Source organism: Balaenoptera acutorostrata, chromosome 11, assembly GCF_949987535.1.
Source record: "Balaenoptera acutorostrata chromosome 11, mBalAcu1.1, whole genome shotgun sequence".
Lineage (NCBI taxonomy): Eukaryota > Metazoa > Chordata > Mammalia > Artiodactyla > Balaenopteridae > Balaenoptera > Balaenoptera acutorostrata.
The window spans coordinates 69,261,366-69,281,159 of NC_080074.1; the positions used below are offsets into that span (position 1 = coordinate 69,261,366).

The window sequence follows — 19,794 nt, forward strand, 5'->3', positions numbered from 1 at the left end:
CTTCCCAAGAATTTAATTTCTTGTTTTCATGCTCAATTTCTTTTTATTTCTGCCTCCCTACCCCAAAATATTTTGAAAAATAGTATTGACTACATACCTGGGTTTATCCAAATTGTAACTACTATTGATTTTTCCTCCTACCTCCTTTTCATGTGGGCATTTTAATTTTTAAAAGATACTTTTCCTCATTTGATTAACTTTAGTTTTGGTTTTTTTTTTCCATTTCCCTGCTATTATCGAAGATGGTCTTTCCAGACTGAAAATCACCAGAGAAAATAAACAAAGCATGGAGGCCAGTGTGGTCCAGGGCTAAGAGGAAAATAAGTCTGTTGGTTGCCGCGGGGGGGAGCCTAAGAGACCACGGTGAGGATTTGGGCCGTTTTTCACTCTGAAGGATGTGGGGAGCCATTGAGGGGCACGGAGCAGAAAAGGGACATACTTTGACAGTGGATAAAACAGCTCAAAGACCCTATTTTCGGCTGAACAAATTAAAGACCAAAGAAGTGACAGGCTTCCTCAAAGTCAGTGCAGAGCTTGCAGGAAACACAGCCCCAACTGGCGGCCCAGTGCTCTGCCCCCTACTGGATGCTGCCCCGCAGAGCAGCCTGGTGTCTCCTCCTGGGTTATGCGGTTTTCTTTCTCAGAAGCTTGTGAGCCAAATGAACGCGTCCCCACTTTTTTTTTTAATGTTTAGAGATACCTCTTTTTTAAAAAATTAATTAATTAATTAATTTATGGCTGTGTTGGGTCTTCGTTTCTGTGCGAGGGCTTTCTCTAGCTGTGGCAAGCGGGGGCCACTCCTCACCGCGGTGCGCGGGCCTCTCACTATCGCGGCCTCTCTTGTTGCGGAGCATAGGCTCCAGACGCGCAGGCTCAGTAGTTGTGGCTCACGGGCCCAGTTGCTCCGCGGCATGTGGGATCTTCCCAGGTCAGGGCTCGAACCCGTGTCCCCTGCATTGGCAGGTGGATTCTTAACCACTGCACCACCAGGGAAGCCCCCACTTTTTTAATGGCAATTTGAACTGAAATCAGAAACAGTTGGCAGTGAAATAAGGTGTGCACCTGTAGCCTACAGGGCTGTTGTCCCCTGAAGCAACAGCTGGCTTGTGGTTTACTTGTTGACTTCATCAGAAGACACACGACAACAACAAACAACTTAGCATCTGGCTAAGCTCCAGCTGACGACACAGCACGTTTGTGTGGATTTCACTGTAAAGACCATTGTATACACTGCACGTGAACACGCGTGTGTACATGTACACACACACACACACACACACACACACACACACACACACACACAGAGTGTAAGAGGTGAATTAAAAATAGCTGACCATGAAGGGTTGCCCGTTGCTACTGATGTCAGTGTTAACTGTTCACTGACCACTCCCCCAGGTTTGCTAAGGGGAGATTTCTCTACAACGAAACATGGCCCTGGCTTCACAATCTTTCCCCACTTCTTTCTTCTATGACATTAGGGGAATAGCAGGAGGCTGTGGAAGTGGAGGGGATATGGACTCAGACACCCCTGAATCGGAATCCACACTTCATTGCTTATTCGTTATTTAACTTCAGTCAAGTTCACATAAAATGGGGTGATAAAACCTACACTGCCCAGGGTTGTTACCAGGATTAAATGATTCAGAACAGGTGAGGTATTTAGCAAACTTCCTAACACATCAAAATCCCCTGTGTGGGATTATCTTTTGACCAATACAGGCTACCTGGCTGAGGCCAACAGTAAATGCAGCCTAAGTTACTTAGAATCTTGACTCGGATCTCACTCCAGCACTTATAAGAATGATGTGGAACGCTTGTTGCTGGTGCTACTTCCTAGGCCACAACCCAGAGCTCTGTGATCAGTCAAGTCTGAGGTTTGGCCAGGAACCCGCAGTTTTACAGACATTCCAGGGGCCTTGTCGCGCACGTGGCACCGAGGACCGCACACATCCATCACCCTTCATGACACCCAAACTCAAGATCACTGGTTTCTACTGGTTTACTTTTCACTCTGCCTCACACTTCCAGCCTCAGCCTCTTGCAGAATCCTCTCCGTGCCCCAGAGAAGCAGGTCTTTTACTATCGGGGACGCAAACCCATGATGACTTGGATTCAGGATGAAACTTCTGTCCTGGCAGCCACTTGCATGACTAACTCATCTGGTACTTGTTTCTTGTACCATACTGCCTCCACTGCCTCCACCAATCATATTAGGTCAAATGAGAAGAAATGACTAGCTTGCTTTTCTGATCTTCGGCTCTGAGCCTCTTGTTCAGTCTGAGTTGAACCACTCATCTGTAGCAGGAAATCTTGGGTTGCAGTCTATTCATCACTGCCCATGGTCTTTTGGATATTCTATTGGGTTATGACTCTAGTACAGGGATATCAATCTGACTGCACATGAGAATCACATACAGAACTTTAAAAAAATACAGACACTGGATACTTCTTCCCCTGGCCAAGGCTGGAAGTTTCCTCCCTCTACCAGGGGTTACAAAATAATTTTCTTAGCAATTGACCATGCATATTAGTGTAACAGTATCATAACAAATTGCCCTTTACTGAGTACTTATTATGTGTAAAGCATGGTGTGAAGCACTTTACACCCCATTTTGTCTTTGTCTCTTCATTATCATATTTAATCCACATACCAATCACCATTTCTGTTTAGGACATTCCCACTTGCTAATTTTGAATACAAGCATCCTTCACTATCTGAATCTATTTTGCTCCTGAGTTTACTGTTCCTGAATTTTAAGACCGAGTGTGTAGAGTGAGGGATCCCTGCATTTAGGATTCTCTTATTGTATGTCTCTGATTCATTCTCTAGCCAAATCATATCTTGAGAAGAGACATTTCCTCTTGTTAAGAGTTTGCTTTTTCTTATTATCTGAATAGCGAATACTCATTGAGGAAAATATAGAAAACATATAAAGAAGAAAATTACAGCCATCCATTATCTAAACAGCAAAGGACAATGCTAAGGCATTTTGGATATTTAACTCTATTTTTCTTAACATTTTATCATAAAATTTCTCCAAAGCAAGTAGCTTAACACAGGAATTGTACTAGCCTTTTTGTCAAGTACAGAATAAAATTCCCAGGCATGCCCCAACTATCAAAAAAGTGAGGCTAGAGCCAAAGGGCTCTAAGCTTCTTCTCAGGGTCCAACGAACAATTCTATTAATTTACTGATGTTTGTATTTGAAGCGTATGAGTCACTCATTCACTCAGTTGACTCTTACTGAAGACCTACTAAATGCCAGGTGCTGACCCAGGTGCTGGAGAAACCCCCCCCCTCCCCCCCAGATGGAGCCTGGATCACAGCGCCACGTGGCCTTCATTTGCTCTGAGAATCCTGGTCAAGGACCCCAAGTGGAGTTGGGGGTGGAGGCAGGTGAGTATATGGTGAAATTCATTTCACTATGTTCCTTTTGACATATTCAAATGGTGTGAAAATAGCTACTAAATTTTATAAGTTTTCTTTTCCCTTCCTGTGTATTATTGGAATGGGTGTGGTTTTGGGTAGCAAAAGTAACTGATATATCTTTAGTGTGTTAAAAGGTTGTATGAAAACGTAGGAAGGAAACTGGCACCTTTACAAAGAGCAGATGCGGTGATGGGAAGAACCCAACCCACTCTCTAATTTCCTAACATTTAGCTCAGGCGTCCCCAACCCCCGGGCCACGGACTGGCGCTGGAGCGCTGATTTAGTGCTCCTAGTTTTCAAACAAGGCTAGTAGTAGAAATATCTGAAGGCGAAGTTCAGCTCACTGGAACTTGCAACAATGTGCTTACTTGAAGTGAAGGTATAAACAGACCACAGATACTATAATACATCCTTTGTTTTTAAATATTTCACATGAACAAGTTTCATTTTGTATGAATTTCTCAGTGAGTACCCGTTTAGGAAATATACTCTTCTCCTTGATTGTTTAAATCAGAAAATAGCTCACTGACAACAAATTATTCACAAAAATTTAGTGTTAAATAATTAACCTATTTCCTTCAGAAAATGCTTTTTTTTATTGGTAATGAGTTAAGCCTTTCCTCTATTTGATATATTTATTTTCACATAGAAACACAGTTATTATTTGCACATGACCTACTTTTACTCATTGGGAAAAATCTAACTATGAGCCCAAGGTAAGGGCTGTCTACTGCACAGTAGGGCATAAAAATACTCATTTCACAGCTAAGATCAGAATCTTTTTTTGAGGGGGACGGTTTGAAGTGGGGAAAAGGGAGATGTCTTTGTTTACAGACAGACACTGATAATTCTCACTGAAGATGGAAGATAAAGCCCTGGTGAAGAAATGCGGAAGGACACACTGAAACCCAGAGGGTTTTGTTCTACAAAAACAGAAAGAAAAAAAAAAAAAAAGAATTTAACTGCTCTACAAAGAGAATGAACAAAAACTTGGTAATGAGGGAAAGAGAAGAAAGGTTAGGGGAGGGAAGAGAAAGAATGAGAAGGAAGTTGGACGTGATGGGAGGAAGACAGGGCAGAAGGGCAGGATTCTGGAGCCCACAAAGAAGGGTGATAAGGAAACAACAACAGCAGCAAAATTCCCAGGTGTAGGGTGGGATAAGAGACTGAAAAGATGGAGGTTCTGCATTTCGAAATTCAAGTTGTTTGAGTTTCTCCTCCATGCCCCAAACATCAGTAAGCCCTGCTCGTGTGAGTGGTTTTGCAGGACACTGAGAAGGCTGCACTCTGAGTTCAGGCTGGCAGGAGCAGAAAGTACACGAGTGGGAGGCAAGACAGAAGAGAGATCAACAGTTTTGTGAGAACAGAAACTCAGAGCCAGAAATTAGCTTGAAAAGGTTAATGTGGTAGGCAGAAAAACGGTCCCCCCAAAGATGTCCATATTCTAATACCCAGAACATACGAATTATGGTTGCAGATGCAGTTAAGGTTGCTAATCAGCTGACTCTAACAGAGACGAGCCTGGATTATCCAGGTGGGCCCAGTGTAATCAAAGGGTCATTAAAAGTGGAAGACGGAGGCAGAAGAGGAGGGAGGAGTGAGGGAGGGAGATGTGACCACAGAAAAGAGTCACAGACCTGCAATATTGCTGGCTGTGAGATGGAGAAAGGAGGTCACAGACCAAGGGATGCGGGTGGCCTCTAGGAGCTAGAAAAGGTAAAAGATACAGATTACCATAGAGCCTGAAGGAAACAGCCCTGCCAGCACCTTGACTTTAGCCCAATGAGACCTCTGCAGACTTCTGAGTTCCAGAACCACAAGATAGTAAATTTGTTGTTGTTTTGTGGGCTTCTTCCCCCTATTTTCTTCCTGTTGCCATTAAGTTTGGGGATACTTGTTGAAGCAGCAACAGAACACTAATACAATAAGCTCCTTGAAATATGCAGAAATTGCAGATGGCACTGGACTTGTCCACTCTGATATGGGATCGGACTTATGCAAAAATTAAAAGGACAGGGTGACCTCAGCTAACATCTGTTCTTCTCATTGCTAGGAAACGAACAGTAAGTCAAAACTTTTGTAGTTATTTTAGACAACTGTCTCTTAACATGCTATGTAATCTGGTGCCTTAGGACCATTAAGAGAACCTCTGTTCTTAAAAGCACATGCGTTAGGAGCCATGGGGTTTTACATTTGAACCCCACAGTAGCCTCTTATTGTCTACATGAACTTGGGCAAATCGTTTAACCTCGTTAAAACACAGATTCTTCATTTGCAAAAGGGAGGTAAAAATAAGGATTGTTTGGATGATTAAATGACAGAGATAAATAAAGCACTTAATACAGTGACTGGCACATACTAGGAACTCAACAAGTTACTATTACTGATTTTTAAACGCATGTATAAAAGGAGGAGAAAGTTGTAAGAAGTTGTGGAAAAACTTAGTTCGAAGCTCCAACAAGGCCCATCTCTCAAAGGGCTATGATCCAACAGCCACCAACAATGGGCTAATAGGCAAGAACTACAGCAGATGGGAATTTTTGTTAAATCTAAAGAAGGAGGTTTTTAAATATAATTATTAAACACTGGATACATGTTACACTGTTGGCTGGATCATCTTATCTGGAGACCTTTAATTAGGAGAGAGTCTACTCCATTTTAGAAGTGGCTGCATGCAGCTAGACATGCAGGGAAATGACTTGGATGGGTGGGCCGTTCTATCCCTAAGATCACACAACTCGGTACTCACGGAAGTAACACCTCTTGTATGTTATTCCAGATCGCTTTTCCTCCCATGATGATTATCAGCTGCGTTGTCAGCTCAAGGAGACAGCCACCTGGGTCACACTGAAATATTAAAAAGAAAGTCCTATTTAAATTTTAGATGGGTCTAACATGAAAAAGTCATTAATTTTATTTTTTCTGATATTCTTGTTTAGGCTAAAAAAAAAATCTAAGGAATGTACAATGAAGAAACTCTTCACTGGGCAAGTGAGAGAAAACATGGAACAGCTTAAATTGTCAAGAGAACACAATTCTACATTCACACCTCTTCATTTCTGTATTTTCCGAGCCAATAAACTGGGTCTCCTGGATAACCCACAAATTTGCCCTTAAAGAATGCGATGTAGAAACACGAAGAGTAGTAGTTGACAAACTGGAATAAGAACATCTTCATGGTTAGGCTGTTCTCATAATCAGTCTGGGTCCTTGGGAGTTCTGTAGTTAAAAGAAATGTTAAGATTTTAAAATTGTGAACAGCTTTGAGACGGTAATCAAAGACACTGATACGTGAGTTAACGTGATTAAAAAAAATACAATTCACAGTTTCCACTTCAGCTGTTTTGAATTTCTTAATATAGCTACTATGTTAATTCCAAGTTTACGCATTGTTGTAAGAGTCTCTCCCCCATGAACACAATATCCCACAAGGCAGAAAACAGTCAACTGTTCCTTAAAATTTATAAGCACAATGATATCAAATAGGCAAGAACTGTCTTCTTTCAATGTAAGACAGAAAATTAAAGTTGAACAGCCTGCTAAATGATATTCTCTTGTCTTCCTGAACTGCAATAAGGTAGGCCTGTTGAAGAAAACAAACAAAACACGGGGCAACTTGCTAGAAGCATTTGGGGAAGACAAAACGGGTCATCCTTCTAGTTTAGAATTTAAATCGGTCTTATCATTTTCAGAAGATGACCACTCCAAAGGTGACCATTTGGAGAACGACCCAGCCAAATGCAGCGTGTGGGAAGCACTTAACTTTGGCTACTAAGCAGCTGCCTGGGATATAAGCCAGAGAGAAGAAACCTTTATTATAAAAGCCAGAGCTGATGAGTATGGAGCTATATTAATATGAACAGCGTGGGAGGAAGACACATAACACTGTGATTGCTTGTCCTCTCAGCAATGCGGGAGCAAGCAGATCTGCCACTGGAACCATGACCCTCTTCCACTTGTTTGCAATAAAGAGACCATTTACTTTCAACAATAGGGTACATGATCTAATGTAACTGAAAATATTATTCAGCACTGATCTGTTTACACAGAGCTTGGGCATTATAATGATTGTCTTTGCTTTGTCCCTCTTACCAATGCAAAGCTAGAGATAATTCATTTCTCGTACAGGCTAGAGAAAATACGTTTACACTTGAAATTTTCTAAAAATTGTAACATACTGGAATTGAAATGCCTAAAACATACAGTCTCTATTTTTACCTGATTCTAAAGATGGCTTAGAAATCATGCTATATATATAGCAGGACCTTACCAAAGTTAGTAATCATGATTGCCACTTTCTCATATATGGTGTTCAGGATCATGATGATGATAAAGCTGATGAGGGAAGCGGTGATGGACGTGGCCATCTGTGGAGTCAGATACTTCTGGATTGGGTCTGTTCCATTAAGGTTTTTGGGAAGTTTTGCAGAAAATACAATGAACACTGAGAGCCTGTAGACAATGATCCCGATAACTGAAGCAACGATCAAAAGGATCTGAAAACACAATAAACACAGCAGCGTGAGACTCACAAATAATTACACTTTTACACTTAAAAATTGGCCCCATGCCCAAATGGAAAACATGCATTGTGAAGTGATGTAAATCTCACATAAATGCCACAAGAGAGGTGAAAATCAGGCACGTTAAATTTCAAAGAAAGGAGAAGAAATGATGGCAGTCAAAAGAGTTGGTGCACCCACTAATGGAAGATGTTAATAGCAGGAGCAGCTGTGAGCAGGGAATGAGGAGGTCTGTGGGAACTCTGTACTTCCTGTGAATTTTTCTGTAAACCCAAAACTGCTCTAAAAAAGAAGGCCTAATAAAAAGAGGGAGAGAGGGGGAGAGAGAGAGAGAGAGAGAGAGAATATCTTCAGATGGGGTAAAAATGGAGTAACTGGTAGCATATTCTGGTAGAAGAAAAAGGTCTGTGATAGCAGAACCAGCGAAAACATTCCTTTGTGGAATAATAATTATGGAATTATTTAGGTTATGAATGAGTGGGTTTTGCTCATTTGTAATCCATTAAGAGGATATGTTTCCTTCCAACAGAGAACCTATTACTGACTCAGGGGTCAGCAGGTGCTGGCTGTTGTCTTCGTTCCCATAGCTGAGGAGATTCTGAACAGGACCAGTGAAGCTGCAGAGATGCCCCAAGGTCACTATTGGAAATGGCAGCAGGCAGGTCTCTGATGATAAACGCTTCACACGCTTTTCATACTCGGATCTTGAGATCTTAAACTGGCAGTTATTTATACCTGCACTTGCACAGGATTCATTTTCCTAGGCCATTGTAGTTTTGACTGCATAGACCCAAGGTCAGTGGGGGTGGTCTGAAATATAATCTGCGTGTGGTTGGTAGGATTTCACTTCCTTACTAGGCAGGTTTTCTCTGGCCACTGAACAAGGTACATCAAAGGTCCCATTTTTAAACTGCTTTCCTTACATCTACCTTCTTGGACACACTCCAGAAGCATGTACTCAATGTCTCCGATGGCTTGTGATGACTGCCGTGATAGAGAAAGCTATAAAGAATATGAATTTCAGTACCAAGCAAATAACGTTGTGTTGTTTACAGTCACAGAGGGAGGCTGGTTTCCACCTGTGGAGGGCAGTAGAGGGAGTGAGCCACAAGCATGGCCGGACTCCCGCGTTCGAATCCCAGCTCCACCACTAGCTGGGGGGACCTTGTGCAAATTACTTAGCCTTTGGGGGTTTCAATTTCCTCACCCATATAATGAGGGGATAATAAAAGCCACTGATTTATAGGATTATTGTGAGGCTTCAATGAGTTACTACAGGTAAAAACAATTAGGGCATTAAGCCCTGGCACATGAAAAGTACTATCTAAACATTAGCTATGATTATGGTGACCAAAGTGTTAAAAAGATGACTTTCTTACTTTTTAAGCTATCAGTTTGTAGAGAAAGTATTATATTTCCTCCTTTAATCTCATTATCTCCTTTTCTTCACAGTTAAGGCTGCATACTTGTGAAAGGAATAACACTGTGTGTGTGTGTGTGTGTGTGTGTGATTAGATGTGAAAATTAATTAAGGCTGAGAAAAATGTATTAGAGAAGGTATATCAAGTCTTCCTCTCAGCATAACACATACAGGCCATTTAAATATTGATAGTATATATATATTTTAAAACTCTGCTAGTAATTTTTAAAGTTACATATTAAGTAATCATAATAGGTAAGATTCTTTAATGCTTACTATTGCTTCAGCACACATATATTTTTTAAATCCTCACAACCATCCTGTGAGGTAGGTAGTATTCTCTTTTTACAGATGAGGAAATAGAGCCACATAGAGATGAAGCTATTTGTCCCAAATTAAGCAACTAGTAAGCGAGAGAACTGAGATACTCAGAGTCCAAAGATACACAAACCTTTATATGGCACTGCCCCCTACATGGCTTATGAAATGAATTCTAATTCATTTCAGAAATTTTACAAACGTGACGTGTTTCCATTTTTCTTCAGTGCACTTAATCGGTTCAATATTTCTTAGGAAACAGGGAAACTTTTCATTCTCCTTCCTCAAGTTGCTTACATATCCTCTTTTCTGATCATAACTTTAATATACGCTCATTAGAGAAAATCTGAAAGTACCTGCTAGTGGACACTGGTTGCTTTTGCTGCGCTGGATCTGTCCCCTGTCTTAGAAGAGGACCTAGATTTTGCTTTAGAGTAAATAATCTCCCTTCTGTTTTTAGTCTAGTGGTTTGGGCTCGACTGCCCAACCCTCCCCAGGGCTCCAGATGTAGATCCCAATTGGTTTGAGACAAACAGGCGTCTCATCCTATTGGCCTCAGCACCTGATTCAAGGATTGGCAAATAACCTATTAAGAGCCACCAAGATGTGAGGAGATATGTGCTAGTGCCCATGAAAGACGAGCTTCCTCTGTCAACAGGGGCTGCTGCTAAAGGAGACCTTTCTTGGCTTGGATGTGATGTGAGATCTGGAAAGCTGCAGCCATCTTGCACCCATGAGGGATGCCTAGAATCACCATGCTGGGACACCACTGGACACAGAGTGAAGACAGAACAAAACCAGCCTTGACATCATCTGGGCTACGGTATCTATTCTTGACTGAAGTCATACCTCAGATATGAGATTTTCAGTTACAGGAACCAAGAAATCTCACCCAACCCCATTTTTTGGTTGTTGTTTAAACCAATTGGAGATTGATTTTCTGTCACCTACAATTGAAAGACTCCAACTATCAAAATGAAGAATAAAAAATAAAAATAGAAAAAAAAATGTATCTATACGTAGGTGTAATTCATTCAGAACTATGCATTGTTTTCATATAAAAATATTTTACATATTAATTTTATTCTTAAGCCTATCATAATCATGACATTTTTACATGTCATAAAATATTTTCGTGGACATACTTTTTCATGGCTGCACAATATTCTACTGTATGAAGGGTTGGAAGGAGGACATGTTGGCTGAGGTTTTATATATATATAATATATATAATCAATATTTATATAACATTTATATATAAACAAAAATATTATTTATGTATTATATATATGTGTATATATATATTTGTCTGACTTTTACTTGCCATTGGTTTTTTTTTTTTGGTTTTATTTTTTCTTCATTGAAGAGGGTTTGAATAAAATGTTAAAATACTTACAAATTTCATAATATATGTGAGCTATAAAACTTTGCGGTAAAATGAATGTCCACATAACTCCCACCCAAATTTAAAAATACATTATTACTACTACCATGGAGACACATATTATATATGTGTATATATATATATATATGTCTGACTTTTACTTGCCACTTTGAAATACTTCCTGATTAAAAGTTTTTAAAAGCTGAATTACTGGATTAAAGCATATGAATATTTTTGACTTTGACATGTACTGCCAAACTGCTTTCTAAGAAGGCTGGAGCAGTGTAAAAATCCAATAGCATAGGTATGAGAGTACTATGGCACTTAAGCCTTACAAACACAGAGTCTTATCACCTGACAGGTGAAAAATTGTATTTCACTTTAATGTGCACTGATTTAATTACCACTGAGGTTTGACATTTGCCACGATATTTTTTCCCTTTCTGAATGTGTATTCATCTTCTCTGCCTTCTTAGCTCCTGAGATTTTTGGTGTTGTCTCAGAAGTGCTCTGAAGTATTTACGTATTGAAGGAATTAGCCCTTTGCCCTATTTGTTAACAAATATTTCCTCTGGTGTTTTGTTTAAACTTAGGACGCTTTTGATGTATGGAAATCTTTAAATACTTTCCTCTGAAACTTCTTCCACATCTAGAGATTGTATATTCATCAATATTTATTTCTAGTTTTTTATGGTATTACTTTTTAAAATGTTTTTTAATATTTCTGGAATTTATCACAGTATGTGGTTCATAGCATGATTTCAATCTTTTTTTCCCAAATAGCTAACAAGTGTTCCATTACCATTTATTGAATAATCTTTACTTATCTCTCTGATTTGTAATGCCTTCCTTTTCATATATTAAATTATTAGTGAGCCCATATCTGGGCTTCATGTCCTGTTCTCTAAGCTGGCTGTTCTTGAGCTAATAAAACTCTCATTATATTACTTATTATTATATTACTAATATGATTTTATTAATAATAAACCCAAAACTAATTTCATAAGTTCTGATATTTTAGAAACATTGTCTTTTTATCTAGAATCATTTGTTTAAGGCCTCTTTTATGTCTTTCAGTAGTTTTTATGTTTTTTTTTTATAGTTCCTATTATCTTTTTGTTAAAGCTATTCCTAGACATTTTATATTAGTTGTTACTCTTGGAGAATTTTAGAATTCTTGATGCCTCCCGTCTGGTCTCTTCATTAGAAACTTGAAAATCCTGAACCACAGATCTGATTTAAACAAATGAGGTGAAAGGAGCTGGAAGAGCCACGGGTAGCAGAAGATATTGTGAAACCTTGAGAGTTGCTCCATGTGGTGGCTGAGTTGTTCTCTGGAAACAATCTTCTCTACGAAGCTACATAGTTGCCAGCTCGACTTTCAGTTTTCTCAACATTTAAAATTAGATACTAGAAAAATCTGTGGCAGATTCTTACCCAGAAAAAGACAGCACTGGCACAGAGGGTTATACGTATACACTTTCCCCAGGTGGTAAAGGGAATACGCTCTTCTTCCTAATTAAAAAAAAATAAATAAAAAGAAGTTTAGTCAATCAAGGGATTCCTCCAATGAAATGATTTTCCTCCTAATTGGTCACTGAATCCTAGGCTTAATTTTTTTTAAAAATTAGTTTTCAGACACAGCCTCCTTACTCATAATTGCATGTTTGCTTGTTAACAATTTCACACATACATACAACAAAACATGTTCAGTGTTCATTTTTTTTTTTTTTTTAATTTTATTTATTTATTTATTTATGGCTGTGTTGGGTCTTCGTTTCTGTGCGAGGGCTTTCTCTAGTTGTGGCAAGCGGGGGCCACTCCTCATCGCGGTGCGCAGGCCTCTCACTATTGCGGCCTCTCTTGTTGCGGAGCACAGGCTCCAGATGCGCAGGCTCAGTAATTGTGGCTCACGGGCCTAGTTGCTCCGCGGCATGTGGGATCCTCCCAGACCAGGGCTCGAACCCGTGTCCCCTGCACTGACAGGCAGATTCTCAACCACTGCACCACCAGGGAAGCCCCCAGTGTTCATTTTAATAACAGTTTTTGAAAATGCAAATGTGAGTAACAAACTGTTTATCTGCCATGATCTGAGCTCAGGAGTCTGCGTATCTGACAATACCATTCCTGAGCTTGGCTTAGATTTTAGAAGTGACTGCGGTGATAACCCAGAGTCTGTGCAGGACAGAAAGTTTCACAGATGTCTGCAAGTACTAGGGAGCCAATGTGTGTGTTCTGGTTGAGCTTTATGTATTAATTAGGTATAACTATGAATTTTTAGAGTGTCCATTTTATAGTTTATATGAATATATGTAGATTTTTCTAGAAATGAAATCAACAGTGTGATTATAGCTGCAAACAGGTACATGGCATTTACTCTGTGCCAGGTGCTATTCTAAGTAGGTTCTATCCAATAACTCAATCAATCCTTACCACAATTATATGAGGAAGCAACTTTCTTATTCCTGTGTTATAGCTGGGGAACCTAGGGCACAGAGAACTTAACAAGTTGTCCGAGATCACTCAGCTAGTAACTTGCTATGTTCATATATGAATTCAGGCAGTTTTGTTCCCAAGGCCTCACCACCACACCGCTGGCCTCTCTAGACATTGAGGACGTGTTCTCAATCAAGGTGAAATGAGGAAGAACGATAAGGAGAAATGAACCTTCATCTTCAATTTTTTAACAAGCAATGTTACAATGGAAATTTAACTTATTAGTTGGCAATTTTAAATTTAAAATGGACAGATTTAAATTTCCAAAATGTCTTTTCTTCAGTATGTTTTGTATGTTGCCAATAACATAAGCTTTTGTTTTTCAGTATTCAAAAACGTTATGAACATCCGATTTTGTCTAAGTTTCAGCTTTCGTTATGTACAATCTTTCACCAACACATGCTTTGACCCCCATCTTTTGTCGTAAACAATGGGAACTATTCATAATGGGGATTATTTAAAACTTGTTACATTGTAAAAGACAAATGTCATTTTCTGTTGGGTAACTGAACCTCATTTTTTTCCATTTATAAAATGAGGAGGTTGAACTGCTCCCTCCAGACCCTTTTACTGCCAACATTCTGTAAATCTGTGAGTCAATTTATAAAGTCTATGGTTGGAGACATTTTCAGATGCTTTTGATAAAAGCATTTTCTTTCCAAGAGTTATTCATATTCAAAACCTACTGTCCTTATGCTGATGACTACAAGTACAATTAGCTCCAGATTTTCTGTGTTGATGGCAAGAGGCGATAATGCAGATGATTGAAAAAAATTGTCTTTCACTGGCTTTGGAATGCTTATACAAAGAGATTATATAGTTTTATTTTTTAATTCTGCAGCAGCAGTAACAGCAGCAAATTTACCTTTCCAATTAGATAAAATGATTAGCACAGGGACTGAATATAGTTTGGCCTCAACAGATGTTTCCCTTCTTCCTCCATCCTTTCTCCGATTTTAGGATAAGAGTCACCCTACTCTGTGCACATACCAACCAGAAGGGGGAGCAGTGACCGAGGCGTAGTGCAAGACAAAGGAGCTAGTCTACGATGAAAAAGTGGCTGTAATAATGAAGGACCATGTGAAAAACTGAGAATCAACTATGAAAACCAATGTGTCTTTCCTTCTACATCTATGTCATAGAGTCTAATTTTTATTGGTTCTATGAAAGGACACAAATCAACGCACCTTTTCTTATACATTTATGTCAGAGATTTTTTTTTTCATTTTTGTTATTATGAAAGAAGGGACCACATTTATCTCCTGTGCCTACTGTTCTTAGCAGTGCTCCTTCACTTTGGTTGTACATTAAAAGTCACCAGAGCAGCTTTAAAAAAAAAAAAAAATCCTGTGCCAGAATGCACCCCAGGACACTGAGTGGCAGAGTATATAGCGACAGAAGCCGGGCGTCAATATTTTTTAAGCGCCCGCCCCTACTCCGTGATTCCAATGTGCAGTCAAGGTTGAGAACCCCTGCAATAAATAGACTGAATTGCATCTAGATAACATACTCTTTACCTGAGTGATCTCATTTATCACCACATGAGTACACCGTGCCTCATATTCTGGCCGGGGTTGTTCTTCCTGCTGTAACTCGACAGTGTCCCATTCGTACTCAAGTTCTGCCTGGCGCCGTTTCCAAAACTCCAAAAACAAGGTAACTACCGAAGAGAGAACAGCATCATGTGGATCTTCAGTGATGACTGATGCTTCAGGAATCTGTACTGAATACTATTAATTAGCCACAACACTTCTGTATATGGTCAATAAAATCTAATTTTACTTATTTATAGGCGATACTAATATTTGAAAGAGAGAAAAATGAGTTAATGCTTTTCTTAAAAGGAAAATGTTGATAATTTATTCAACTTGTGAAAACAGACTATAGGTCATGGGAAGGGTAGTAATGGGATGGTCAAAAGGCATCTGATTGTGTCTACTGCTAAAGCATCTGCTCTTAGCGCATTATTGCCAACAAAAAAACACAAGCAACTATTATAATTCAAAGCAGTTCATGGTCCATCCTTTAGTCTGCTCCTCCTTGCACCCCTCTCCCTCTCTTCCTTCCAAAGGGCTTGGGGGTGCAGGGATGAGAATGCTTCAGTGGTCCCCAAATCTTTATTTTCCACCACCCAAGTTACCCCAATTAAAACAATATTCTTAAATGTGGAAAACTGGTATTTTTCTCAATCTTGTGTAAAGTATGAATAAAATAATTTTCAGAAATCATTATTTTTCAAGATTTGTAACTTCAAATACTAGACAGAAGCAACATTAAATGTTCATTGAAAATGTGGTTTCAGGGTAAATTCCCTAGGCCCTTCTTCCAATCAGACTGTTACCCCTAAGCCCTTCCTATATAGAAATTCTGGAATAAACACTGTTCCATCCACAAATATTTTTGAGTCTCTACTATGTGCTGAGAATAAAGAGAAAAAAAAGCTATGGTCCCTGCTTCAAGGAGCTCCTAGGTGTATAGGAATTACAGTGAAGTGATAGTTACAGTGGACTTTTAAGACAGCTGTGATCAAAGTAAGCACGAGATGCTCTGGGCACACAGAGCCAGAATGTAACAAGGCTGTCTCCGAGGAGGGGACCACTGGGGTGAGTTTCGAGATGCCTTAGAGCTGATCAGGTGAAGGGGGAATGTTAAGGCCATTTCCCCCTAGGGAGCCGTGCGTGCAAAGGCAAGAGACCAGAGAGACCCAGGTACTTTCCAAGAGCTGCAAACAGACTGGAAGGGAGCACAGGGTGTGGTGAGGCGGGTGGGACAGCCAGGTGGAGAGATGGCAGGAGCACATCACGAAGGACTCTGTGTGCCTCAAAGGTGGAGGAGACATTGAAGGAAGTCGAGAAAGAGCCTAGAGGCAGGGAGACCTACTGGCAGCTCCACGATGAGGCCTGCTTCAGCCGGGAGGTGAGAGAAGACGGCGTTTTAGCAGGCAGACAGATTGCATGCAGGTGTGATGGAAGGGGGAGAAAGAGGTCAAGGATGCCCGCCAGCTTTCTGGCTTTGGCGATGTCCTAAATTCTAGTGCCATTCCCTGAAATAAGAAGGGCAGGAAGAGGAGCAAGTCTGAGAGAGAAGATTACCGATTCGGTTCTGATCAGCTGCCTGTGGGCCACAGGGGAGATACCCGGTAGGCAAGTAAAAGTCTAGAACTCCAGAGAAAGATCTAGGCTGAGCCGAGAATTTTTCCTGTTTCCAGTGGCAACTGGGGCATGAGTGGATGAGCTCACTGAAGGAGCTACGGAGGGGTAGTTCTCACCCTGCCTGCACGTGAAGCACTGAGAGCTTTTGAAAAATACTGAGCCCAGGCACCACCCCCGAGATTCTGATTTTATTGGTCTGGACTGGGTCTGTGCATTGTTTTTTGTTTTTGGAAAGCTCTACTGAGCAGTCAGGGTTGTGAAACAACCTGTAGAGAACAGGGAGCCTTTGAGTGCAGAGCAAACAGCAGCTGCCCTGAAATCCTGCAGACCCCGCTGCAGGCAGCCGGAGACATAGGGGAAACCTCGCGACTGGCCGTGAGAAACGTGAACGCAATGCTCTCCGCCGGCAAGGACAATGGAAATGCTCAAAGCACCCACTTCCCAGAGATAATCTGGACTTTGGAATCAGGTTCGAATTCTGGTTCTGACAATCATGAGGTATGACTACTGGTGAAAGTGCTTCAACTTCCTGAGCCCCTGTTGCCTGCCCACCACCCCCCATGGAAAATGGGGGAAATAGAACCTACCTCATAGGCTGTTGTGAGCTTAATGACATAACATCTATAAAGGCCCTCATGACCCTCTGAGGTCGCTATTATTACTATCCCCGTTTTGGACACCAAGAAACAGAGGCACAGAAATCTTCAAATACTTGCCCGAGATAAGGATGGAGGTATCAAACCAAGGCATCCTTGGCTCCAGAGCCCAAGCCCTTCTTAGGATGCGTTACTGCCCAAGCCGCCTACTCCATAACTTGCCTTCCTTCGGCTCTGTCCCGTGGCACCTGCTCTGCTGAGATGTCCTCACTGCGTGCCTGCCCAGTGTCTGCTTCCATCACTGCTCCCCCAGGACACAATGCTAGTACCTGTCCTCCATCCCACCACTGCCTCTGTGGCTGCACTAACCCTCACGATGCCCTTGCTGTGACGACCCGATGTTCACAAGCAAGTACAGGTGGCAGCTCAGCTTTCTGCCACAGATGCCGCTGTCAATGCATGCAGAGAGCACACAGTTAGTGGGGGAGGCCACTTCTTGTCTCCTGCTTTGCTGGGGAACTGGAAGGCAGCTAGTCCCCCTGTGCAACTTTGAAACCCAGTGTGGGAGTTATGTGAGGCTTCCGGGCCTCTTTACATAGGAATGATGTCCACCCCCCAGGAGCCCCCCAAGTTGTAGTAGACATTGTAATCCACTGGCCCCCATCAGGGAGCGGAGGTGATGGCCTATAGTCCACCAAGTTCCACCTCCTTGCATGACAGCTACAGGGGGATGAATTAACACTGGAGAGGGAAAGCTACAAAGCCCTCGGGTATTATTTCCTGACGCTCTCGGGTCACCCAAATGTTCCAAATCCTCTGAGTAAACAACTTTTAAGAGAAACCGAACTGACTCATCTGTCAGACCTCTGACAGCAGGACTGATTTGGCTGTTCCTGCTTTCAGGACGGGCCTCTTTCTCCTTCTGTGTGCCCTTCCCAGGGTAAGAGAGCATTTGTGGGTAAGACAGCATTTGTGACTCCTGACCAGAACCTTCAAAAATAGACCTCTTGGGCTTCCCTGGTGGCACAGTGGTTGAGAGTCTGCCTGCCAATGCAGGGGACACGGGTTCGAGCCCTGGTCTGGGAAGATCGTACATGCCGCGGAGCAACTGGGCCCGTGAGCCACAACTACTGAGCCTGCGCGTCTGGAGTCTGTGCCCCGCAACGAGAGAGGCCGCGATAGTGAAAGGCCCGCGCACCGCGATGAAGAGTGGCCCCCACTCGCCGCAACTAGAGAAAGCCCTCGCACAGAAACTAAGACCCAGCACAGCCATAAATAAATATTTAAAAAATTAATTAAAAAAAAAAGAATATACTTATATAAAAAAAAAATAGACCTCTTTGTGGGAATGGAAGCATGGTGCCCCAGCTCAGCTACCCTACCGCCTCATCTAGCCAAGACCACAGCCAACACAAGGGGCCCCTGGTGGTGAGTGTTCAGTATGGAGAGCAATGCCTGCACCACTGAGAACCTGCCCAGCCATTCACGCCCTTGCCTCTGTCCAGGGGGAAACGAAGCATCCACGGAAGGAAAGCCTTGAGAGCACCAGGTAACTATGGACCAAGCTGCATCTGGCTGCTCCCGCTCCCCACCTGACCCACACTGGCTGCATGGGCAGATACTCTGAGGAGAGACCCCTGCGTGGGGGAATGAGCCAGCTCTCCTTGGGCTGCATATGAAGCGGCACAGTATACACAGGAAGCCACCCACTTACGAAAGTCCCCTAGGCTCACATCTCCTTGATAAACACCACGCACCCCCATCAAACAGAAGACCCCTACTTTTTAATTTACTTGAGAATTCTACTGCCAACATTGCCTTACCCCTTCCACCCATGAAGTTCTTTCTACTCTGTGTCCCCCTCTGCAACTATGAAATCAGTCCAATGCTAGTGTACATTCTGTCCAAAAGGGCACACTTCATCACTTCATTCCCTATGCTGACCTCAACTTGTGCGCTTCAGAATGCATAGTACTCATGCGCCCTGACCTATAGTTGCTTCCACGTTTATTGTTTATCATGCCCACTAGAATGTCACCTTCTTGAGGGCAGGGATTTGGTTTTGTTCACAGGGGAAACACTAGCACACAGCAGGCACTGGATAAGTATTAGCTAACTGAATGTACTGTGGGAAGTCATCCCAGAAACTGGAGGACCTCCACCACCTGAAGGATGGAATCATCCACTCGGAGGGCCCAGCTGATTTCCCACTGCTCCCCGCTATGCCTGAACATCCACTGCCCACCACGCTCTGCTCCGCCAGTCATGTGGGCCTGGAGGAGCTGAGCTGAGAATGTGACTGTTGATGGGTAAGGTTGCGGCAGCTCTAGCCCCGTGACTGTTGGGAGTTATTCAGGATAGACAGACTGAGGAATCATCATGCATACTGTCCTACCCCACCACTCACTCAAAGCACTAGGACTGCACATCAGAGGAAACCACTGGCCCTTTCCAATCTAAAGAAAGGGACTGTGG

General features: G+C 41.9%; 1 protein-coding gene across 2 annotated transcripts in view; it reads right to left on the minus strand.

Moving 5' to 3' along the window:
* ANO6 (anoctamin 6) overlaps positions 1 to 19,794 on the minus strand; it is a 209,948-nt gene that overhangs the window by 26,380 nt on the left and 163,774 nt on the right. For both annotated transcript variants that reach the window (XM_057556242.1, XM_057556243.1), the window contains 5 exons: positions 15,089 to 15,231; positions 12,513 to 12,590; positions 7,701 to 7,926; positions 6,480 to 6,649; positions 6,180 to 6,277 (listed from right to left, as the gene is read on the minus strand). In XM_057556242.1, the coding sequence (XP_057412225.1) occupies positions 6,180 to 6,277; positions 6,480 to 6,649; positions 7,701 to 7,926; positions 12,513 to 12,590; positions 15,089 to 15,231 (715 nt within the window). The remainder of the gene's footprint in view (positions 1 to 6,179; positions 6,278 to 6,479; positions 6,650 to 7,700; positions 7,927 to 12,512; positions 12,591 to 15,088; positions 15,232 to 19,794) is intronic.